Genomic DNA, 25121 nt, shown 5'->3' with positions numbered 1-25121 from the left:
TAATGTGCACCTGAATCTAAGTACACGGGGATTTTCGCATTTCGCTCCCATCGAAATGCGGCCGCCGTGGCCGGGATTCGATCCCACGACCTATTGCTTAGCTGCCCAACACCATAGCCACTAGCAACCACGGCGGGTGTGAATCTGAGAAGAAGGCTTAAACAAAACAACTCTACTAAAAGCCGTTTTCCAGCAAGTAGCAGTTTTGCTGCCGTTATCGTGTCGCAGAAAGTTTTGACAATCGTTTGTCCCCTTGTATTTCCTCTTGTCTTGCGTTCATCTAATGCCTAATAACAGCGTGGCAACTGAATTCTTATTTAAAGCTGCAATTGTCATCTCGAATTTCCCGCTCTGATGCGACATTATTATGCCGCCACGGGCTCGGGGTGGCATTTATCAAATCTTACTCACCCCGCTTTGAAATGGCTCACACGCATTTATGTGCGAACCTTACGGGACCGAAGAGACTATTGAACACCTCCTGTACCTTTGTTCCGATTAGAACGTCAAGCGCCACCTTCTCCGGACAGCATTAAAACGGCTGGACGCAAGACCGCTTTCAGAGGCGTAGACACTTGGATCACGGTCGTACGTGCTGTCGGTGCCGAACCCCGTGAGGGCGTTGCTAGAGTACCTCAAGTCGACGGTCTGTTCCATTGTTTATATACATGGTGCGCACCTTCACGCGTGCGCACAGCTAATGCTTGTTTACTCCCCTTCTTTATCCTCTTTTCTGGTTAAACTCCCAGCCTTTCCTCTCTCTCTCTCCCACGCTGCTATTAGGGTCGACAATCAGGGTTATCCGCGCGCGCGCGCGCGCGCGCGTCTGTGTGTGTGTGTGTGTGTGTGTGTGTGTGTGTGTGTGTGTGTGTGTGTGTGTGTGTGTGTGTGTGTGTGTGTGGTGTGTGTGTGTGTGTGTGTGTGTGTGTGTGTGTGTGTGTGTGTGTGTGTGTGTGCGTGTGCGTGTGCGTGTGCGTGCGTGTGTGTGTGTGTGTGTGTGTGTGTGTGTGTGTGTGTGTGTGTGTGTGTGTGTGTGTGTGTGTGTGCGTGTGCGTGTGCGTGTGCGTGTTTTCTCTGTATACGATAATCCAAGCCAGGCAATAAATAAATAAAGATATTGCGATCTTGTTGTGCTAGTTGTTGCTACAATAAGTGTGACGACGCATTTAGCGTTTCGTAAAATGATACGGCATTTTGTTGGTCGTGCTATCAGAAGCTGCACCGTGCGCAAACAGTTAGTATATACTAGGAGTTTTAGCGAGGTAACGTACCGTTTATGCAGCGAGCTTACCAACCTAGTCTGTAACAAACTTTATTGGTGCTAGCTGTTCGTTGCTAAGAACCTAGGAACATACTTTGCAGTGGGTAAGTAATTCTATATTAATGAGTGCTTCGGCTGTTTGTTTATATTGTACTACGTCTACATAAACGGCTGTAAAGTAATCCCAGGCTGTCTATACTCGTGGACATCAGGTGGACATCACTACAGGTGGCCATCACTTGCAGGGCAAGTTACAACAAAATGGATAACTAGAAAGATTGTATTGTTTAACTCACCGACTGGGCGATGGTTCAGTAGCTGTGGTTTTCTGCTGTTCGGCATGAAGCCGTGTCGCTCTGATGAAGCCGAAATGCAGAAACGGGATCTCTGTTTCTCTCCTAACGCGAAGGCGCACCAAGACATGCGCTGATAGAATTTCGTGCCAAACAATCTCTCCTCGTGGTAAGAAACAGCGAAGCCTCTCTCACAACTTCACTGACACCTGGTCTAACTCCGTGTACTCCTTTATCCGACAGGGTTCTAGTTCGTTATTAACTCCGGTGCTCTAAGGTGCGGTACTGTAAATCATTACGATGCCACGCGCATTCGTCACACCACCGCCAAAGCTCCAGTAGCGCTCTTTTCAGAAATTCCAATAACAGTTGATGGGATTATACAGGTCATATGTCCCAAAACATCACGGGCAGTAGTTAGAGGATCCAGGTTAATTTGGCTACCTAGGGTTCTTTAACACGAACTGAAGCCTCAGTGCATAGGCTTTGCCTTGTGTCACATTTGAACTACCAGCGGTCTGTGCTCCTTGGGGACGTTCGCCCTTCTGGCCGTTTTATCATGTTTTGTTGCACTCCACACCCAGAACTATTTATCTTTGCAGCCACTGCAGAACCTGTGATCGTACGGATAAGTCCGATAGGTTGCTGACTACAGTTCTGCTCGTGCACAAATTTCTGGTGTTCTTGGTCGTTCTCCACATAAGATTTTTATTGTCGCTAAAGCGTGTTGCGACGTCTCTCTGCAGTTAATTGCTGCGAAATATTAAAAAAAGTCGAAGTTCATTGAAATTGTAAATTATTAGACAGCTATACGAAGTAAGGATAGTAGTTTTATCGGCCGTATAAACTTGTAAACATTCGCTTGCTAACTAAATTAACAAGCATGGTATCACGCGCGCACAAGCAAACATGTACACATCTCACTCGATGACCGCACAAGCTCGCTGTCAAAACGCTGGCGTGAGGAAGCGCGGTTTCAGCAGTCAGCTAATTGACCCTCGTGCTGCCTCTTGCTTCAACGCACGCTAAGCGGCGAGAACACAGCTCACAGAAGCTACAGCACTCGGCGCACTCTGTCACCATCGTAGATCACAGTCAATATAGGGCCTGCACGGCCGCGTTCGGCCGCGCCATACACAGCCTCTGCCGGAGTATAACGCCTCCCCTCCCTCCCCCCTTTCCCGGTGCCTCACGCGCGATGTTTATGCACCAGGCGCTGAGTCGTGCTCCCTGAAGGATTGCAGAAAATTGCGCCTCTTCCTCTTCACAATCACTCACACACTCGCCTCACCCTCGCACGCTTTCACTTACAGCATACGCCACGCCACCACAATGTTATCGCACTTGGACTTTATACGGAACATGACGGGGACTGCGACGACGACGGCGGAATTCACCTGGAGTTTACATATAATTGCTATCGCAATAAAAGGACATGGAGCGCCATAACAACGTTTGGTTTTGACTGATTGATTGAGCGAATAATTAATGTAATTATTGTTTCATTGATTAATTCATACCTCAACGCTGCACTGCCACACTATAATTTAAACCGCAGTGAATAGTTTCAGGATAGCTTTAGAATAACTACCAGTACACAAGCGTTTTAGAGGCGCTAGCATGTGGTAGGTACATGGGCTGTGCTTTAAACGGTGTTGCTGCGTGCGTGCGTCAAAAGTGGTTGTTAAAGCTGGCTTCTTCGCAACAAGAATATTGGTGAAGAGAAGCTCTATTCACTCAGCAGTTATTCCTTTCGCTTCACAGGAGCAGAACTTTATATCAATCTTGTTTATGCGTGCGTGCGCTCGCGCAATTGTGAATGCCCCCCCCCCCCCTCTCCACATCTAGTCATCTTTAGTTTTCAACCACGCCTACGCGCTAACGCCCATTATTGCCTTAGTACGATTAGGCCAACTCGTACGTATGTTCCGGGACAGCTAAATAAAACTGATACGCGAACTGCTTTTAGCTGTCGACATGTTCACTCTCGCGGCACCAAGCCCAGTATGATGGATGTTTAGCAGATACTGCATTTGGCTTTGCATCATACAAGACAGCGGGAAAGCTTAGCCCTTTCCCTGCGCTTTACAACAACAACAAAAAATAGAATGCAGTAAGTATAAGTTTCCTATACGCTCTGTGACGTCATAAGCTAAAACCTATCATGGGTGCCTGACTTTGCTGCAAGGATAGAAACGATAAAAAATGGCCAAGCGGGGTTTATTTAATGGTGCACATGACAATTATGCAACGCAGTTTGGTGTCCTAATTGACAGCGACTTGGTTTTTTTTTTTTTCCTGAGAAAGTAGTAAACAAAGAAAGAACAAGCTCTGAGCTGTCTTGAATGTCAGTCAAGCATATGTCGCCGTCGTTGCCATTGCTGTTGTGCCGCCGTTATCGTTGTCATTGTGTTGTTGTCGTCTTTGTTGCGTACAGTTGGGCAGAGGCAGGAAAAAGGGAGAGTGGGATGCGATGTGCAGGCGGCGATATTGCAATGCGTGTCAGTGATGCTTTCGATGCGTGCCATTGTATACACTCAATGCGCCTGGTCAACGCAATTTCATTCGATCGAAATGTAGGCAGACTTTGCGCTTGCAAATTATGCAACCTGCATAACTATATGTGCGTACAAATGCGTGAGTTGTGTAAGTTGTAAAGGCAATGCCGTTTCTTTGTACCGCGTTCCGTGTGCCTGGTTGCTGTACCAGGGGGTGTATTCTGTAAGAGTCAACCTAGTGGACTGTCCACTTCGGCTGTCACCATTGGTTCCCGCTTCGCGAGCGCGAAAGAGACTGGCTGGCCCCTTCGCGCTCGTGAAGCGGGAGCCAATGGCGGCAGCCGATGTCGACAGTCCACTGGGTGGACTCTTACAGAATACCCCCCCCCCCCCCCCCTGTTCTGTATAGCGCACTCTACGGCCAAATTTCCGTGCGTTTCCGTGGGGACCTTTTATTACCCATTCTTTCAATTTCCACACTCCGTAAAAGTTTTCCATGCAAGCGCTCACGTTGTCCTCGACTGCGTTGAGCATTGGCAGGGGCGTCATTTGTTCACTTGTTGAGTAATGTCCGAATAAATAAAATTGTACGTAAAACAAGTTTAACTTGCTCATCATGACTTTGAGCTTCAGCGTGCACTTCAGCAGAGTGCATCAAGTTTTGTATGGCCTCAAAGTATCCTGAGCTCCTGAAGAGTGTGCATGCGCAAGCAGTCATGAATTAATAAGCAAAAACGCAATAGAGATGAAAAGAAAAAAAGAACAATCAAATTCAAAGGAAGAATGGTCAAAAAGTTCCTGCGTTCCAGCAAACTTGACGAGCGCGCCAACGGCGACAGAACTGGGCACTTAAATTCTTGAACGTTGGTTTCGTAATTTCCGCTTTGTAGTGATCGCTGCCGGTCAAAATGCCGCCTTCCTGAACTCGTCGAGTGCCGGCACGTACGGGCTTCCTGACGTGCTCCTAGTGAAGCTTGGTGCCTTTGCATTTAATGTTAATATAACCAAGAGGGAGACCACTAGGCTCGCTGCCATCTGGTGCTGACGTCATCTTCATTCTAACGCTTAAAGCGTAATAGACTAATATGCTTCGTTCTAGCTGTGTGCCCGCTGTCGATCGAGTCAAGGCTGATGGCTGTCTTTCGCCTGGTTAGTGCAGCAAAGATTCACCCACTCTGCTAAAATCTGCATCGTGCAACGACTGTCGAACAGGAAAGATCAGACATTTGCGCCCTTGGAAATTGTGAATGAGCCAGCGCATAAAGGAACTATTTTTTCGCGACCATTTTCCGCACAGAATACGAATGTGTACAGTCTTGATCATCGTAACACAATAACTATCTTATTGAGCCACACTTTGTGCAGAATACCTCCAAGCCGCAGTGAAATGTGATATATCTAGCGATATAACGAAACGATATGACGAAACGGGGGAAGCTGTTTAGCGATACAACGAAATGCGATATAATGAAACGGGCGAAGCTGTTTAGGCCTTTTCCATTCAGTTAGTCATCGACATCAAGAAGCATTATATTGCTTTTAATATACGTCGTTTGATGCTGGTGGTGTCGTGTCTTCGCACGTGGTATTCAACGCGATTGTACGCAATTACCGTCTGAGATGGTTTCGATGGCGCCGGACCTTCAGCGTACTTCTGGAAATGTAATCTTAACTACTTTTCGCAAGCCTATCTCAAGTAATTTTACAATGAAGCCTTTGGTCATGCTTAACAGTCAATATTTTACGTGCTTATTATCTCGCTTGGTCCGCAGCAGTGTGTGTTTGACGTACAAATAAATCGTCAAGAATTTCTCGCTGGTACTGGGACGTGCATAACGTTGTCAACTACTCGCATGTGCTAGCCACTGTGTGCAAAAAAAAGAACAAAAAGAAAACGGAAAAAAAGAAAGGACACATGTATCTTGTGATCTTGGCTGCATGTTACGTAAAGCATTTGATATTGTTATTCGAGCTGCACCGACTGTACATAGAACAGTGTGCAATTATACGAGTTGGCGAGAAACACGGAAGTTCGTATGTTTACACACAACACAAACTATAGACAACTAGACAATAAAAATTGTCGCAGTTTCACCTGAAAGGCGAAGCATCAATTGCGATAGCAAATTTGTAGAGAGCTATACGGAGTAATGATAGTAGCTTTATCAGCTGTATAAACTTGGACATGCAGCAGCACCGGCAGCACGCAGAACTGTTGTCGACGCCGTCGGCGTTTTGCCCGCGTTCGCACAAAATGCGTGCGGCGTTGGTGAGTGTTGCCGGAGCCTCTGATATAAATAGGCACTTGGTGCCGCAGCTAAACGTCGCCTCCCTTCCCTTCCCCCCCCCCCCCCCCTACTGCCTTTCGTGTGTCAGAGGAAGGCGCGTTTGCTCTCATATATGGTGATTGTAAAGGAGGAAAGAGACGCCTACTTCTGCAGCCCTTAAGGGAGCACGGCACAGAACGCGCGTTTGTTCTCCGCCGTGCGTTCACTCCTCGTGAAAGCGCGCGTCCCTCGCTCCCTTTCACTCGCACATACAGCGTTCGGCGGCGCGCAGCGACGATTTCATCTCCATTGACGTCATACGGAACCTCACGGCGACGGTGACGCCGACGGCAGAAATCTGCTTTGGAGTGTCCATATAATTGCTATCGCAATAAAATAACTCATGGCTCATAAATAAATAACATCGCAATGTTACAACGCAGACGAGCGTAGAGTCCCTTGCTCTCGTTCACTTCGTAACTTAGCGGTGTAATTCCAAAGCTATGAATCAGTTCCAGCTAACGAAAGAGCACTGTATATGAGACCACTGTTGCCCTACTGGATGCATCACAGTTTCGTATTTTTGAACGCAAATTCCTCAAAACACCTTGCAGCTTTTGCGACTGTCGGACTGATGGTAGTTGAGCACGTCGGTGGCGGTGACCACAAAGTCTCGTGTCATTACCAACTCCGGAGCGAAACTGCAGGCTGCACTGCTCCTTTAGAGGGCACTAGACCAGTAGGCCAGCATGAAACCCAGTGTTCGGTACTGCACTCACGAACGCTAGAGCGGGAAACGCGTCCAACCGAGGACATAAACGTCGGTAGAGGTCACCAGGTCATTACCGGCACCGGCGAAGAACACACCCAGGCGTGCGTAGAAGCCGTTACCGGAGAACTGTAGTAGGACCAAAAAACTATATTAGGCCAGAGCAGATCACCTGGTCACTGAACACCAACCAGGTAGGCTGAACAATTCCGGGCTTCGCTTGGACCGGATGTCCGGCCTGGGGCCAGCTACCTTTCTGCCGCAGCGCTTCGTCGAAAACCGCCTTGATCACACGCGGAACTTGCTCTTGCATATCTTTCTCTCTTTTTCAATTCGACCGGGTGTATGGCCGTTGTGCCAGCCCAAATTGTCTTATGCAGTGCCAACACGTGTCCCAATGTGCGACCCTTGACGATTGCCTGTTTCCAAGGGGGTGCGCTCCTCGACGTGACCAGGCCCATCGAGCCCTGCTAACATCTCTGAAAGATAGTGCCTTGGCCTCCCGTTTATACACATTATTTGTATTTTTGTTTTGTTCTGTCTGTGTCTCCGTCATTTCTTTAGTACCTCTTTTCCTTGCTTTTATTTTCATTTCCTCGATTCCCTCCTCCTGAAAGGGTAGGCAGGTGTTGTGCCCCTCTCGGTGGCAGTTGTCAGCTTGCTCCCTCCCTATTTCCTTCGTGTCCTTGTGTGTATATGTGTACAAACCAAATAATAATAATAATAATAATAATAATAATAATAATAATAATAATAATAATAATAATAATAATAATAATATCATGGCATGGTGTTTTCTGACTTAAACGCGATTTCATTTATTGATTGATTGATTGATATACCACCTCATGAATCAAGGACTCGTGTCACTGATTGTTACAACATAACACCGGACCGGTCAGGCGAGAAAGTTTGCATGGAGTCGCACTTCGAAAGCTGTTATTCTATGTGTGCGCAGCTCATTCAAGCGACAGTAACAAGGATTGCACTTCCCGAGTTCATCAAGCTTGGCGTCGGCACATCTATTTCACGCCGCGGAAAAAACGACATTATGGCGCGTCTTTCAACTGGTTGAAAGATGCGCCATAATGCAACCGCTTTATTCTATAACCATACTTTTCCTGGAACTACAACAAAATCACCAATAAATGTAAAATAAACGCGGCCATGCAGGATGACACCATGCCAAAATTATATCGTAAGTGCGTTCCATGTTGCTGACATTCAAAATGGTGTGTTCAAGTTGGCATCTCCTCAATAAGAGCCTTTGGCGGGAGAAGCCTGCTTTGCAAGAACACCAAAAAGAATTTCCCAGCTTGTATTGGGGAAGTATTCCTTGAAAACACTATTTCACTCCTTCGACGGAAAAAAAATGTTGATTACTCGCGCATAAAATGAAAGTTGACTTACCCGTCTTAAGTTTCTCGTACAGACCACATACTGTAATGTGACGTCACGTGTTTCAAAGTATTTTCTCGTATTTGGGCCGTTTTCGCGTAGATAATGTTCTCAAAACCTTCTTAGGTTGAGTATTTCTTTCATTTAGAATGCAATGTATCCCTTTGTTGATAAGCAGTTAACTAGATAAGGAAAGACGCTGTCAAAATTCATGATGTTACGGGAAGCTGGTACGGAAATTTCAAAGAGGCTTCAATTTTGCGTATTTCCTGGCTTAAAAAGCCTCTGGTCCCTGTAAGATTGACGTTTCCGGTACTCTAAACACGCAGTTTATTAATACAAACTTACCAATACAAAAAGAAGGATCCGTCAGTAGTCTGGGTGTTTTATAATTAACTGATTAGTACTGCTTAGCTGACTAACGTTTTAATGCTTAAATTTAAGGCCACTGTGTTGATACGACGTTCATAGAGCACACTTGAAAACGTAAGTTTTAGTTGTTTTCGGCGCCCAATGTATAGCGTAGCTTTATTTTTATTTTGTCATCTTTAGCTCTCAATAAAATTTAATGAAATGTTAAAAAACAGAAAAAAACAAAAGAAAAATCTGTAAGCCCTTCCATCCCCACTGGGGTGGAGATGGAACACCAGCGAAGCTGTACTATGGTGGGAATTACGTATTTCCAATTATGATTATTATATGTTATGGTGTAATTGGTTATTTGAACTATTAAAGAATGAGAAATATATATGATCTGGTGGTTTTCATTTATTTAGTGACCACAGGGACCATGGCCTTATGGTTGCTACGGTACACCGCCATAGGGTGTACAGCAAAGGTTGGCAAGTTCTTCATAAACACCATAAACACCTCACCAACGCAGCGCGCGTTCGGTGCGAACGCAGGCAAAACGCCGCCGCCGTCGACAACTGTTGAGGGCGTTGTTTGCGTGACCGCACACAACCGCTGTCAAAACGCTTGCTACGTGACGAACGGCTAAACGCAGTTATTAACGAACGGTTGAACGCAGCGAGGCGGGCGAGAGCCCAGAGAGAGTCGGCGGCAGAGGCCGGCAGGGCAGCGCGCATGCGCCGCAGTGGGAGAGCGGGCACGCACACGCACAGGGCCCTCCTCGCCCACCACTCCCCTTCCACTGGGAAGTCGCGTTTGCTCTACGCCGTGCGTTCGCTCTCCGTGAAAGCGTGCGTCCCTCGCCTTCGCGCACTTTCACTTGCACATATAGCATACGGCCAATGAGAGTTTTATTGCGATAGCAATTATATGGACACTCTAAAGCAGATTTCTGCCGTCGGCGTCGCCGTCGCCGTCGCCGTGAGGTTCCGTATGACGTCAATGGAGATGAAATTGTCGCCGCGCGCCGCCGAACGCTGTATGTGCGAGTGAAAGGGCGCGAGGGACGCGCGCTTTCACGGGGAGTGAACGCACGGCGGAGAATAAACGCGCGTTCTGTGCCGTGCTCCCTTAAGGGCTGCAGAAGTAGGCGTCTCTTTCCTCCTTAACAATCACCATATATGTTGAGCCAACGCCTCCTATAAAAACTTTATAGGAGGCGTTGGTAGAGCAAACGCGCCTTCTTCTGACGCACGAAAGGCCGTGGGGGGGGGGGGGGGAGGGGGAGGGAAGGGAGGCGACGATTAGCTGCGGCACCAAGTGCCTATTTATATCAGAGGCTCCGCCAACACTCACCAACGCCGCACGCATTTTGTGCGAACGCGGGCAAAACGCCGACGGCGTCGACAACAGTTCTGCGTGCTGCCGGTGCTGCTGCATGTCCAAGTTTATACAGCTGATAAAGCTACTATCATTACTCCGTATAGCTCTCTACAAATTTGCTATCGCAATTGATGCTTCGCCTTTAAGGTGAAACTGCGACAACTTTTTTTGTCTATTGCCGGACGCGACGATCGAAAGGTGAGCCCTTAACAGTTTCGCTGTAAAAACAAAGGAAAGCCAACAAAGGAGAGCCCCTTGAGCGCCACAGTAGCGCTGCTCTCAAACACGCTGCCAGTGAAGTAGACGGGCTCTATGCCTAACCTGGTGCACGCATCGTTTTGACGGGGCATTTTTCTTGGTGTGTCCGACAAATTTCTTCTAACGGTTAGCCTCGCGTCTAGCCTGAGCGCAGCCGAGTGATTGACAACAGTAAGCAATATCTGAGACGGAAGTTCGAAACACGGCAGAGGTTGTCGATTTGCCTCGTTAGATCAACCAAAACAGCGCCAAGAATGTCGCATTTAGGAGCGAGACTGACCATTGCTTCCTTCCCCTAACACAGAAGAACTGCGAATCATAAATGTCAACGCGCGCAGTGTTCAGAACAAAAGTTATCAGCTTGAGGCGATTATTCATGGTGACAACCCGCATATCGTCGTAATAACCAAAACGTGGCAACATGAAGGCATTGATGATGCGGACGTCTTTCCCACTACTTAGCGCGCCTTCCACCGTGACAGAACCACGAGAGGCGATGGAGCCGCCATCTCGGTAAAAGAAGCTATCCCAGCTGCGCTCCTGCGTCAGGCTGTTAATCTCGACACGACCACTTTAAACATTTCATGCCGGAATACATTACTGTTACTTTTCGCTGTTTAAATGTGCGCCTGACTCTGCGATGCAATTTGTTTATGATCTGCATAAATAAATGGCGTCTTCTACGCATGAAAACTGTTTTCTAGTCCGTAATTTCAATCTGCCGGAAATCTATTGGGTACGTGGTTCTTCTCGTTCTGAATTTGAATTCCCGCGTTGGTTATTTGCGTTATATTGTCTTGAAACATAACTTACGGCAAGTGGCAATTCAACCGACACGATTCTTTGCTGCTTCCGGCCTCAGTACTTGACCTCGTCTCTGTAGGCCGGTCTCGTGAACATTTCTCTCTTTCCGTTGAACAAAGCAGTTCTAACCCCGAAACTTGCGTCCTTTTCTTGCTCCCTTGGACCATGCAAATGTAATAAATGCAATGGTGTCGCTGTGAAATATTTCTCTCGCGCCAGGGATGAGAGCGTGCTAGACAATCTCGGCTTACGTCATAGTGACTTTGGAGGACATGACACTGTGGAACTCTGGGATGAGTTTTAAAATATTTGCACACATTACATTAACAACTTCATTCCTAACAAGACAACAACAAAAAAGCACAAGGCCTGCAGTATTTAAAAAAATTACGCGGGCTGGATTAGTTGGTTTCTATGGTGATTGAGAACAGCAGTGCTGTGGCGCGCAAGTGGGAGCCAGCGTCGAATTTTTTTCAAATACCACTGGATTTCTTTTAAAAGAATAATAAAAAGAGCTACGCAGACGATGGCACACCGCAAACAGCTAAACTTATGTCTTAAAATATGTTCAAAAAACCTTACATTGCTATATTGGTCTTAAATTTAGACATTAATGTTTTAGCTAATTCTTACTAATTTGCCATTAGGAGAAACGAAAATGCTGGATGCTCCTTTAGGTGGTAGTTAACAACACACATTTAATTTCAACCGCACAGCAGGCTTCGCTTCTGTATGAAATTGCTGTATGTTAGCTGGGACACCTTGTATAAGAGAAAGAGTGTGTGCATGTGCATGTGTGTGTGCATGTGCGTATGTCTGTGTGTATACGCGTGCGTGTGTGTGTGTGTGTGCGTGCGTGTGCGTGCGTGCGTGCGTGCGTGCGTGCGTGCGTGTGTGTGTGTGTGTGTGTGTGTGTGTGTGTGTGTGTGTGTGTGTGTGTGTGTGTGTGTGTGTGTGTGTGTGTGTGTGTGTGTGTGTGTGTGTGTGTGTGTGTGTGTGTGTGTGTGTGTGTGTGTGTGTGTGTGTGTGTGTGTGTGTGTGTGTGTGTGTGTCCGGTCACGGTGGCCGCATCTCGATGGGACGACATGCAAGAACGCTCTTGTCATTAGATTTAAGCTGCACGTTAAAGAACCACATGTTGTCAGTGTTAATCCGGAGTCTCCCAACTACTAGGTGCCTCATAATCAGATCGTGGTTTCGGCGCAAGAAGACCCCAGAGTTTAATTTAGCCATCGCTTTCACTGGCGCGTGAACGCACTGTCACGTGGTATTTTTATCATGGCTAACTTTATCGAAGCCCTGCGCGTGAGGGACCGTGTCAAACCTTAATCGGTTAATTAGTCTGTAAGTATTTTGTAAAGAAGTTCATTGGTTTAGAAGTTTCTTCTTGTGCGCCGTTGATTTCATTTCTAAGGAAATCTAACTTTCTCTTTGTAAGAACGCGCATTTCCGCCTTAGCTACGGCGCTAAATTCCTTTCTTTTGTAGGCTACATTCGGGAAAGGAGTAGCAAAAGAAGTAGGAGGGAGAGGAGAAGGAGGCGTGAAGCGAACGCGAGCTCCAGGCACATCTAGCTGCCCTTGGGACAAGTTAAAACACCTCCTTTTTTATGGCCGCTCTCTGTATGAGCACGTACGTTTATTTGGCCGACCTCATGGAAACTGTGTCGCATCTGTCACTGCTGGAGCCTCTCTGCGGGAACTGCGCGTGGAGCGCATATAGAATTCTCTCTGCGAGGAGGGCTCTTTTCAAGTGTGGTCCTGCATAATGAACGCCGCCTCGCGCGAGCTAGTTCTCGCCTCGTTTAGAATGCTGTGAAGCCACAGTCGGGGCGCTAGTCGCCCACGTCCTGGAATGGCCGCATTGTGCTCGGAGCATTCTCTATGCTCTTTCAGTCGGCGTCGGCACTTCTGACGGTAGGCAGGCGTGAAGAAGAGCGGCCGTTATCGCTGCACTGGGATGTAGTAGGTACTATAGAAAGAACCGCCAACTCCGGGAATCCAATGATAGGAGGAAAACAAAACGCGGCCAGGCCGCTGTGTTATCAAACTCGCTCACGGTGTCCATTGTCTCCTTCGGGCAGGGAACCTATTCGCTCAGTTTCTTTACCCGGCCCTCGGGGGAAGCGCGCAGATGGGAGAAAAGAATTACGCAGCCACGCTCCGGAATTCCTAGGAGTGCTGAATGATCTTTGCTTTAACTCCTTCTATCAGACGATGCTCTTTGTCACTGTCTGTTGCTTGTGTGTTATTTTGCTGCGAACGGCAGTTATGAAATGGTAAATGGGCTGATCTTGGTCGTTAGTTCGCCGCCTCTTGGCTCATGCGTGGCACGACATGACGTAAACAAAGATGTCGAGCCTGGGAACGAACCAACCGCCGTGCATTGTCAAGCCCAGCATTTTAAGCCCAATGCCGCGGCTGCTCACAAAGGGTTCATCTCGTGCATCGTACCACATCGCTCGGATGTTCAGAGCGTTGATTCTCAAGACACGGTGCTTGTGCCGGGCGTGCACTGCTGTGTGATTATCCTTCGCTCCATCTGCACTCGCGTGTTGCTGCTGTCTGTGAGATTCGCTGTTTCGGGAAGCTTATGCGCAAACAAACAAGCAAACAAACAAACGCATAAATAAATAAATGTGTAAATAAATAAGAGGAAAAGCGAACTCAGTCAAGGCTACTTCGCGGAGGGCCCGCAAGTCTTCCTTCCAAATGAATCAAAATGCGCACAGCAACCGTCTGCTGCTGACTGCAAGCGGCGTGCTTGTTTAGATTGTGGGGGAGCCTCTTCTATCGTTGTCAGTGAGTCTCCAGGAATTGTTCCTGAGGCACTAGAATACTGTCATTGTTCTCTGAGGAGTGGTAACAGGAGCTTCTTTTCCAGGTCACGCGGCATTCTGAAAATGTATTTTTGAAGTGTGTGTGTGTGTGTGTGTGTGTGTGTGTGTGTGTGTGTGTGTGTGTGTGTGTGTGTGTGTGTGTGTGTGTGTGTGTGTGTGTGTGTGTGTGTGTGTGTGTGTGTGTGTGTGTGTGTGTGTGTGTGTGTGTGTGTGTGTGTCCGCGCGCGCCGGGGGGGGGGGGGGTGTGGAGGGGGGGGGGGGGGGCTCATGATTGTCAGTCACTGTGAGTGAGGTAAAGTACTCAAAGAGTCATAGAAGTCTGGAAAAGTTTTCTTACCAGTTATCAATTCAAGCTTTCGCGAATACTAGTCGCGTTACCACTCATCATATTATGCTAGGCAAGTATTCATTTTTGTCTTTACTCTAGACGCTCGCGGTTGTCACGAAGTTGTATACAAGAAGTTATGCTGATGCAATGTACTAGAAATGACAGAACCATCGCAGAAAAATATTGAATTGCGAAGTGCTTATGAGCCCGTTGGTATGCATTCATGGTGTAAAAAACAGCGCTAAAAGCATGGACAGAAGGAAGAACTCAGGACGAATGCTTCGTCCGTGTTCGTCCTGTGTTCGTCCTGTGTTTTTCCTTCTGTCCATGATTTTAGCGCTGTTTTTACACCATTATGAGCCCCACTACACCAGTTTTTAAATAACTTCCTCCGTCGGGAGGGAAGAGAAATTAGCCGTTCCCCATAACGTTCCTCTTTTACCCTTGCGTAAGCAGTATTATTTGTGCCAGCAGTAATTGTACAGAGATTCTCTCCATGCTCTCATTTTAGGTCATTTATGGCGCAGCTAGCAAAAAACTCCATTAAGCTAAATATCTATGATGCACACCAAAGAAGTAATACAAAATTGAAGTCGGGTTCACTTCGTTGAACCTACAGGCCCCATCCAAAAACTAACACAAAGCTTTTTGCTTGTAAGAACTCTGTCACTAAGCACTGTATGGCCGGTCGCCTTCTTGTGTGGTCGTAACTGAGAATGACAGTCGCCTCTTTGCCTGAAGTATATAAGTAAATAATTGAAAATAAAACGGCTGTGGTGTGTGTGTGTGTGTGTGTGTGTGCGTGGGGGGGGGGGGGGGGGTCATGCGTACGTGTTTCAGTGAGAATGTCCTGTACATATCATTATTTTAATTCCTTTGTTTATTTTCGATAGACGTGCATGCAAAAAGTAAATCTGCTTGTCGCGCTTGCGCCCCCTTTGATCGCTGCTTCCTCGCCTCATTTTTGCACCACTATCGCGTTACTGAGTGCTACGGTCATCACTAAGTTTCAACGTGGGACGCGGGAACCGCACCCCAAGAGGGTAGATATGTTAGTACGTCTCCGTTGTGACAATCTCTCAGTTCTTGTTCGCATGTACGCATTAATCTTTATAACTCCTTATAGTAGGCTTTGCCGCATAAGCTTTCTTTTTCAGGAGAAGTCAGCTTTAAAAGAGCTTCGCACGGCTTGTCACGCGTGGTGAAGTATAAAAACCGCGCCATAAAGAAGCGTTTTATTCAAGCAACAATATGCAGACTATCGTCGGCAACAACTTAAATGACCCTTGGACGCATTTTTGTTCGGATAAAGTACGTGGCTTTATTTCAATCACTTTATATACCTGCGGAACGCATGGTATGCATTGTGTTCGCCAAAATTGTTGCACTGTTAGTGTGTGTAGCACATGCCGGCGCAGAGCTTGTGTTTGCGACTACTGCATTAGTGGCCTGAGCTTCATTTGCAATGTGTCAGTTATTTTCGCGAGTTTACCTTGTTGTTAATTTAAAATTTGCAAGGCGTAATGAGGCGAGTGTGCGAAAGCTGACATTGGTGATGGACAGATGAGGCAAGAATACACTAGTACAGAAACTAGTATGGGTTATATTTTGCGCTCGTCCCCGTCGCTTCTGCGTCACGCGTTGTTCACGTTGCTACGCGCAGCTTCACTTAGAGTTCACGTGCACCTGCTGGCCTGATACAATGTAATCTTTGTGCATGAATTGGGCTTCAAAAGCCGCGAATGTTGTTGATAGTGTGCATGTGCGAACAGGTATAACGTCTTTGAGCATTTTGTGCACACCGGCTGTCCAAAGTTATGCCGTTCGTCGATTCTCTCATTTTCCCACTTGGTCGACGATGGTTCGAACAATAGTTTTGTTTCGTTAATTTGACGACTGCTGAATGGGACACCCGTAGCGTTACTGTCCTCATAACGATAAAAACTATGCAATGAGATAACAAGTACATTACTGTTGTATTATTGTCTTATTAGGTGTGGTTGTTATTATTATTCCTGCTGGCAATGGGTCGGCATTGGGCGAGCAAAAAGAATGCAGTGACAGTAATTTAATTTTTTTATTTAGTATATACTGCAGTCCGAAGACCAAGCAGGAGGGGCAAAAAAGCGAACATATAGTGAAAGAAAAGAACAAGTTATACAGCAGGTTATAATAAGCATTGCTACTGAAAGACAAGCAAACACTAACAAAGATGATTAAATATACATGTGTTGAAAAAAAAAATCGCACAACTCTGTATCAACAGTTTTACGTACACAAGGATAAAGCAAACACAACTTCGATAATGAGTTGTCCTAATGTAATATGGCAATAACAATGATGTAGTTTACACGTAAAGATGTATGTGTTTTTTGAAATCAGGAAAGCCACGTTTTGGAAAAACATTTGAAGGCAGTGCATATTCCATTCGCTAATGGTTCGCGGAAAAAACGAGTGTTTGAACAGGTTAGTATGTGCAAAGTATGGCGTCAGATCATGATTGTGACAATGTCGGGTTTACTGGGAAGAAGAGGGAGAAAGGTATTGACCGGGATCGATATTAAACTGCCCATTTCGGAGCAGGAAGAGAAACTTGAGCCTCGCGATAGCTCTGCGCTGTTTCAAGAGTGGAATGTTGTTAGTTGCCGTCAGTGATGAAGGTGAATCAAGATTGTGATAGGCATTATAGATGAATCTTACTGCTCTCCTCTGGACCATTTCTAGTTTATAAACATCCTTTTGAAAATATGCGTCCCAGGCCACGCATGCGTACTCTCGACGGGGTCGAATGAAAGTATTATATGCAAGAAGTTTGATTTGAGATGGCGCCTTTTTTTTTAGTTCGTCTAAGAAATCCTAGTTTTCTAGAAGTGGAGGAACAAATGTCGTCAATGCATTTATTTATTTATTTTATTTATTTATTTAATAATTGATTTAATGAATTAATTAATTAATGAAAAAATCTCTCCTCTGCAGCGGGCGGGCTTGTTCACACAAGCTGTGGTGCGGAAAGGCAATCTACAGGTTTTTATAGACTAGGCAAGCGCCCACTTCCAAAATATGCATTCCTAAGACAATATTCCTACCTGACCTGTGGACTGGAGGCTACGAACGCAGTTCTCCGCTTTCCGGGGCGGTCTTCAGTCTTGCAGACTAGTAATGTGGTACGCTCTGCTCCACGTCTATGCGTGGACTTCACACTCCTCCTGCTTCTTCTTCTCTCCTCTCCTTTCGCTCTATATTCCCTTTCTCCCGCACGGAGTAGCCAACCAGAACCATCTGTGATTCAGCTCGCTTCCTTTCGTTACCGACCCTCTCCCTGCAAAGGCGGTGGCAGCCGTGCCAATGCTGACGATGTGTGTGCGTGTTTTCTCGCGCAGGCTGTCGGCGCTGTCGGCGGAAAGCGGCGGTGAGCGCGGCCTGTTGAGGGCCCCGGAGACGAGCGGCGCGCTGGGCGGCCATGGGAGCGGCGCCCTGAGAACAGAGCCCGGCATGGCCAGGCGCAAGGCCCTCGACCCGCGGGCCAGGGGGCCTTCTTCGCTCTTCCTCCTCTCCGAGGACAACCTGCTGCGACGATATACCAAATTCTTCATCGAGTGGCCATATCCTTTTTTTTTCTGCTCAGGGTGCACTAGGACAGTCGTTTAGGCAGTTAGGGATAAATGTCTCCTCTCTCACACGTTTGTGTAACTTCGGGCCCTTAATGGCGTCAAACTCGAGACAGGCACAGTTCGTACATGCTTTTGCCGCGATAATACGGCAAGTGTATTTGCCTGTCTCCGTGTGCTATTTTATTATTTTCTATTTCAATGAGTGCTGATAGAACATACGTGTGTATTTAGATAAAGTAAAATGCTTGTTTTCGCTGGAGACCAACAACGACAAAAAAGTAAATATGTCGGTAATGACTCATAGCCACAGACAGACATAATTTGTCCCCTCATTTCTTCTTTCTTTTCTTTTTTTTTTTTTTCTTAATCTAGAAGTATGGACTCCTCGATATTCAGTATGTACGACGGCATTTGCTCTCGTTATTCGTAAATAGGTATAGTTACTTCATATCGTTTTCCTTATACTTTGCGAAGTTGCACAGCAACGCTAGACTCACATTGAACTGAGGGCTGGCCGTCGGTGCTACACAAACGTACTCGTCCAGGGAGATCATGCTTCTATGCCTGCGTCGGTCGGGAAGGCTATTAAAGAGAAGTGATTTTGTTCTTTTATAACAGAGACCCTAAACGTGAATTAATTCACTAAAGCATCTGCAGGCAAAATGTCTCGTGTGTTTAAAGACTGCTCATCTCAAAGCCAAGTAGCGCAGCGGACTGCAAAGACAAGTAGCTCAGCGGACTGCACGTTTTACCGAGCGCGCTTTTACACATTTACACCCAATGCGCGTAGCACAGGCGTACGTTCGTAAACACGGCGTTGATGTATACGCACATGCATCGTACTTTCCGTAGCGCAGCGAAAGCCGCAACGCAGGCCGTTTGATCAATCGTCAAAGCGGCAGAAAGGCCCGCGCTCTCGGGGAACGGCTTCGCTGCAATGCCCCGGTATCTAGAGTTGAAATAGGAGAAGGAAGCCGGTGGTAAAGCGGGCTCTGAGAAATTGTCGCTCACAGAGACGAGGCAGAGGCACCGCGTGAGTCGTACTAGCGCCTAATCTCTTAAGCAGCTCTGCTAATACCGGAAATACCGTTAAAATGGAAACGCAATGGACGAAGTTCTCGGCGCTAATCTTTTGGGACGCTCGGTAAGGCGACACCTGCGCTACTTGAGTCACACAAACGAAGGTGAGCTAGGCGCCGCAATGCATGGAGAGGAGCCAGGGTCGTGGTGCAGACCCCACTGACGTGGGTCCGCACCCGCACGTCCCAAGAAGCGGCCCCGCTGGGCTGCTGCCAGAAACAACCCCTGCCGCGCCATCGATCGCTTCTGGTGGACGCTGCATGGCGCCATCTTCCGACAGGGCGCCTACTAGATGCAGCACTGGGGAACGCCTCGCGAAAGGCTCCGACAAACACCGGACCCCTGGATCACAAAAGGAAGTTGGCTCAGAGCTCAGTTCTTTTTTCCAGTGCCGCTTTTTCCCGTCCACTCACGCGGCCAGCGCGCTCCTTCATTCGGCGCCTGGCCTTGAGTTTACGCACGGCTAACACCTTCAATGAACCAACCGCTCGCTTCGTGTTAGACAGAGCGCGCCTCCAGAGTTGGCCGGTATGGTGCAGCCAAAGCCTAGACGATACTTCCGTCGCACGCGCGGCCTCAGACAGCTGCTCCCTACCCATACTCTTCTTTGGCAGCAGTCCAGCTTTCGTACTCAAAGTGGCGTATTCTCGCAGTGGCATTTTCCTCTTGATTTTCGTTTCACTCGTGGCACCGCGAGCAGTATTTTTTCTGTGCGCAAAAGTGACGTCAGTGCAGCGTCCGCGTGTCCACGACGACGTTGGCCCATCTGGCGCTGCATTGAAGGCGGTTCCGCACACTGCAGCGAAGAGTAACGCATGCTCCGTACATCTCTCCACCAACCATGCACGCACACCTTCCACTGCAGAGTAGCGCAACTGATCGACCTCGAGGCGTTGAAGGAACCGTTCTGTATACAGGGCGGTAAGATCCGATACGTGCACCCAAGGGTGGCACATTTATTTTGGACATTCAATCTGATACAAAAAAATTATGTTTACTGTTACGTGTCGCATATAAATTAGCCAACGTCGGAATCTACTAGCATACTGCGTTTCAGTAAGCTGGACGAGCCATTTTCATTTCGTAGACCAATTAAGAAACAACATCGCTAACTGAAATGCTACGCACTTTCACAATACGAGACCAGCGCTGTTAGTCGCAATAAGCATCTTTCTGTGCTTTGCACTGTGCACAAAAGGACGCCTTTCGGCGCTTATCAATGCCAGGGGCGGTATACAACGAGTAAAGACTCCTTTACCCACCGATTGTCTCTCAAGTTAACTGACGTATTCCGAACTGTGGCTCCTGCATTTTTACGGATAAGCAAATCAGCAAAGTGCTTAGCGTGCACTAGAGCGAAATGAATGACGCCTCCATCGCCCGTTTTCCTTTGCAGCCATGCACCTCACCAGAAGGGCTCTCATCAAAAGTTTTCTTTCTGCCGCTTATGCACCGCAAGTTCTGGCGTGACCAAAGTTGGGCTAAAATGTGCCTTTTAAATTTCGCACTAGTGTCACCTGGCGCCGTTAACAGCTCGAACGTTGAACAGCTGCAAGTTATCGCAGGAACAATTTAAAACATGCGCTGAGTTTCCTTAGATTCATTTCAGGCTCACTGTCAACTAAGCGTTCTCTTTGAGGACGTACAGTGACAACGTTAATTCCCAAAACATGACATCCCCCTCGCACCCCCTACCCCCATTTTCAGTTTTTTTTTTTTTCTTATAAATCACCAGCGTTTTGTCGCAGAAAAGAACTGCCGCGTGTTATGTACGTACCCTTCGGAGAAATATGTGTACGGCAACAGTAACCTTGTGTTTGGTTGTGCTACGCATTTAGCATTGACGCAGTCAGTGTCTGCGATCTTTTTGGCCAGAGCCATTTCACATAAATCAGAGTGCGGTTCGTGGCAAACCAGTTTAAAGTTTGTACGGTCATAGTAAAACTCTAATTAGAATAAACTACAAGTGCCGGTGAAACCTTAACTCCTATTACAAAAAAAAGATAGAAAACCAGATATAGGGCACGTTAATAGCCAGACCTGACCAACAATCGATATTCAATTTCAGTGGCGCAGACAGTGCGATTACAATCTACAAATGTACATGTGTTGTTTAATAACTGCAGACAAATGGGAATGTAGGTCACATTAGAACCAGCGACTCCAAGAAACAGTGAAGACATTTGAACTACGCATTTCGACATAAATACGCCGCACACCTATACTACAAACAAACAACATACTAAGTGTGCAAAAAAGAAACGTAAATGAAAGCAAAACACGCACACATAAAAAAAAAGAACAGGAGACCCTTTTGCACGAGCGTTAAGTAAAAAAGGTTCAGGTCCACTGTGCAATAAAAATAGCAAACGGGCAAATCTGAAGCAAACTCCCGGCTGAAATCCAAGCTCTCACACTGCATTAAGAACGTGCCATGATGTATGGCGGCAGGTTCTTTTTTTTTTAAGGTAATCTTGCGCTTCATTCTCCAACCAGCTATTTTTTATGGTTTGCAGGCTTTCTGTCGCCGCCAATGCACTCGTGGAGGTTGGTTGTAAGCACGGCGGATTAAACAAGGAGGATAGGCAGGCAAAGTAACCATTATCATAACTCATGTCGCAGTACTGCCATTATAGAAAACAACAACAACGTTGTGTTGTACGGACAATTACAAAAAAAAATTGGGCGTTCTTCGTTCATTTTGTTTTGATTAATAGCCATTATCTTGCAGCTAGTACACTTGCAATATAAAGTTAATGATAAGCACTCAGTTCGATCCTCACCTTTCTTTAATCTTATGGGTTTGTATTCTACATCACAGTAATCAGCCACGGGCTACATCCTGGATTGTTCGGGCGCTGATATAGGGAAACGAACTAATCTCGAAGAAGGTGATACTCATATCTTAGAAGCAGACGTTGCACCGTTGATACATTTCGTTTCTCCATTCGTTTTTATTATTATTATTATTATTTAACCACGTCGAAGTTCTACTTGGCTTTCTGCGTGATGTCAAAGCCCAAAAGAGATGCCAAGTGCCTCAGAAAGTCGGCAGGGCGCGTTGTCTTTCTTGACTGCCGCTGCTGCACTCCGCTCGAGTATGCCGTGCTGCTCACCATCATCGCCAACTGCATCGTGCTGGCGCTCGAAGAGCACCTGCCCAAAGGCGACCGGACGCCGCTCGCCCAGAAGCTGGTGAGTCGGTCTCTCGCACCTGCGCTGACCGAGTTTCGGTGGCCTTCACGAAGAGGCGCCGTCATATTCTGCTCTTATTAATATGCAAGATACGGTGGGCTCTCACCTCTGGCGCACCGCATTATTGGCCGCTGTCAAAATGGAAATACGCTGGACGGATATATATATATATATATATATATATATATATATATATATATGTGTGTGTGTGTGTGTGTGTGTGTGTGTGTGTGTGTGTGTGTGTGTGTGTGTGTGTGTGTGTGTGTGTGTGTGTGTGTGTGTGTGTGTGTGTGAGTGTGCGTGCGTGTGCGTGTGTGTGCGTGTGCGTGCGTGTGCGTGTGCGCGCTAAGTCAGTGGCGCTTATATGGTGCGCAATGTTCAGAAAAAGGATCCTTTCAGCAGCCCAGTATTTTAATAGATCGACCCGAACAAAAATGCCCCATACCGCACTCATCTCGTGATTCCCCTTCGGTAACTTCCTACGATAAAACTTAGAACGACCGAAAGTTGAGCAAGTTGGTAAGGATTCATGTTACTGAGAGGCAGGTGTCGCAAACACGGACACAAGTAGAACGGAACGCCTGTTTGAGTTGTCCTTTTTGTTCTGTTTGTCTCCGTGTTTGCACGCCTGCCTTCTAATGACATGAATCCTTACCAACTTGCTCAACTTGCTCGACGCTTTACGCACCCGTCTTGACAAGGTGGCCATCTTCTGTAAGAGTGTGCGGGAGAACGGCCGCCGTGGTCGTCAGTCATTCAACGTAACAGCAAATGCGGACACCTTTAATCAAAGAGTGTATATTGAACATAATCTGTGGTAGACGTGTACGTCATAGCAGTCAAGCAGATTTGCATAAAATGACCTTTTTTGTGTTCTCAGAGTAGTGGTTGTAATACTTGTGCTATCACGTGGCAATACGTTTATGGAGGCTTCTCATGGTAGTTGGGGAAACAAGCCGGGGCTGGCAATCAGTGTCGTCGTTGTGATCAATTATTTCGCAGTATCATCAGCAATCACAGTGCCCGGTTGTCAACTTTCTCTCGTTTCAGGAAAAAACGGAGCCTTACTTTCTAGGTATCTTCTGCGTAGAAGCCCTATTGAAAATTGTAGCCTTAGGATTTATACTGCATCGCGGAGCGTACCTCCGCAACATTTGGAATATCATGGACTTCGTGGTTGTCGTCACGGGGTAAGTGCAAATTTGCTTCGCTCTTGTTTCCGTCATACCTTGCTACTGCAAGAAAAGTTTTAAATAACAACAACGTTAGAGCACAAGTGTTAGGCCACGTACGTATTGAGTCCAACGCAAGATGAAACTTTTGCGCGAGAGAGAACGAGTGGGATGTTGTTAGTTTTGTCCTTCTTAGAGTTGTCTTTCCGGTTATCAACCCGGTCGGCTGTCGTACAACGACGGTCATTCAAGATGCGCCGCCCATTTCAGCAAGTAGGACAAGTTGATGGCCACGGAAATAGCTCTCGAAATATCTCAACGTCAGCAGAAAAGGGGACGTGGCATTTTCAGTCATCATGTCGTGTATCCCATCGTATAATCTTGCGTGGCTCGTTTGTGACTACGCTCTTATTGGCTGTCTGCGCCATCATAAGCCTTTCAGAAAAATATATAAACAAATGTTACCTAAGCATGAATGTAGGTGAGAAATCTTTAGCAAACCATATTTGCCATCCCTGGCCAGACCACATTCGTGCTGATTACTTCAAATGTTACTTAGTTTCCCTGTGAGCAGATTTTACAAAGGGCGAAGCTCAAAGCGTAAGTATGAAAACAGTTTTTTTATACAATGTCTTGCATTTATTGCGGTGTTTCTGAATGTTCAAGAGCCACAGTTCCACTTTGTTCGCGCGTAAGAAATCGTGCTCTATTGGTGCACTGTGTTAGAGCATTTCCAGGATTTTGGGACCTAAGCTTTAACGAGAACAAATATTTGCGATACTCGTCCGAAACGAGAAGCTAAAAGAAAGGCTCCATAATTTCACGGTGTCTGCGTCTCGACCAAGATTCGACCTCAAGTTCTCAGGTGTCATGACTGAAATGATAGCAAAAGAGGTTCAGCTAAGCGACATGCTTTGAATGGCACATTCTGGGTACAGCAGTTTTTGTTGTCGGGCCTTTGCAGTGGCTTGTCTCGTGGTAATGCGTAATACGCCAGAGACGCTGCCTAAGACCACTGCTAGCCAAACGAGGCTTACGTGTTCAGATGTCCCGCCGTAGTGTGAACAATTGTTCGAAGCACAGTGGAAGTCAGACGTGAAAGCCGCCACAGAACTGCACACGCTGGTCGCCAAGCTGCTGTATTTCAGTGCCATATGGGCTAAAGGTGCCGCTATTTCGAGTGAGCCGACGCCTCGCCAATAAACGTAGGCAACCCATTGCTCGGCCTCAGCGGGCGTAACTTTATTCAATGCTGCTATGTAACAGAACCTTTCAGGGCTTGTGTCTTTGGCAGTGAATTCGCGACACGCAACATATGGTAATGAAAGCTACACTCTTTTATGAGTATTGCGCGAAAAAGAACTAAGGAAATGAATTTTTTTCTGCGTTGGAAAAAGAACGAGGACAAAGACTAAGCGCCTCTAGATTCGGACTGCACTGTCCCACAAAAGCAGTGTAGCGTTGTGGAGCTCATAGTTGGCGTCAACCAATCAGGGGCATAATTCGCATCACTATTCATGACAAAATGAGGGTCAGTAACTGGCCGGCTTCCATGCGCAAGAGAGATGGAGAAAGAACAAAAGCTGGTAGGTTAACCGGGGTTGTAGCTGAATTG

At 46.9% G+C, this 25121-nt stretch overlaps 1 protein-coding gene across 1 annotated transcript in view; it reads left to right on the top strand.

The window, feature by feature from the left end:
- Nucleotides 1-25121, top strand: part of LOC119432968 (voltage-dependent calcium channel type A subunit alpha-1) — a 472601-nt gene that overhangs the window by 357556 nt on the left and 89924 nt on the right. Inside the window, exons 4-6 of the mRNA XM_049671300.1 lie at nt 17829-18050; nt 22229-22334; nt 23385-23524. Coding sequence (XP_049527257.1) covers nt 17829-18050; nt 22229-22334; nt 23385-23524 — 468 coding nt within the window. The remainder of the gene's footprint in view (nt 1-17828; nt 18051-22228; nt 22335-23384; nt 23525-25121) is intronic.

Source organism: Dermacentor silvarum, chromosome 1 (genome assembly GCF_013339745.2).
Source record: "Dermacentor silvarum isolate Dsil-2018 chromosome 1, BIME_Dsil_1.4, whole genome shotgun sequence".
NCBI lineage: Eukaryota > Metazoa > Arthropoda > Arachnida > Ixodida > Ixodidae > Dermacentor > Dermacentor silvarum.
This window is presented reverse-complemented; position numbering and strand designations above follow the sequence as displayed.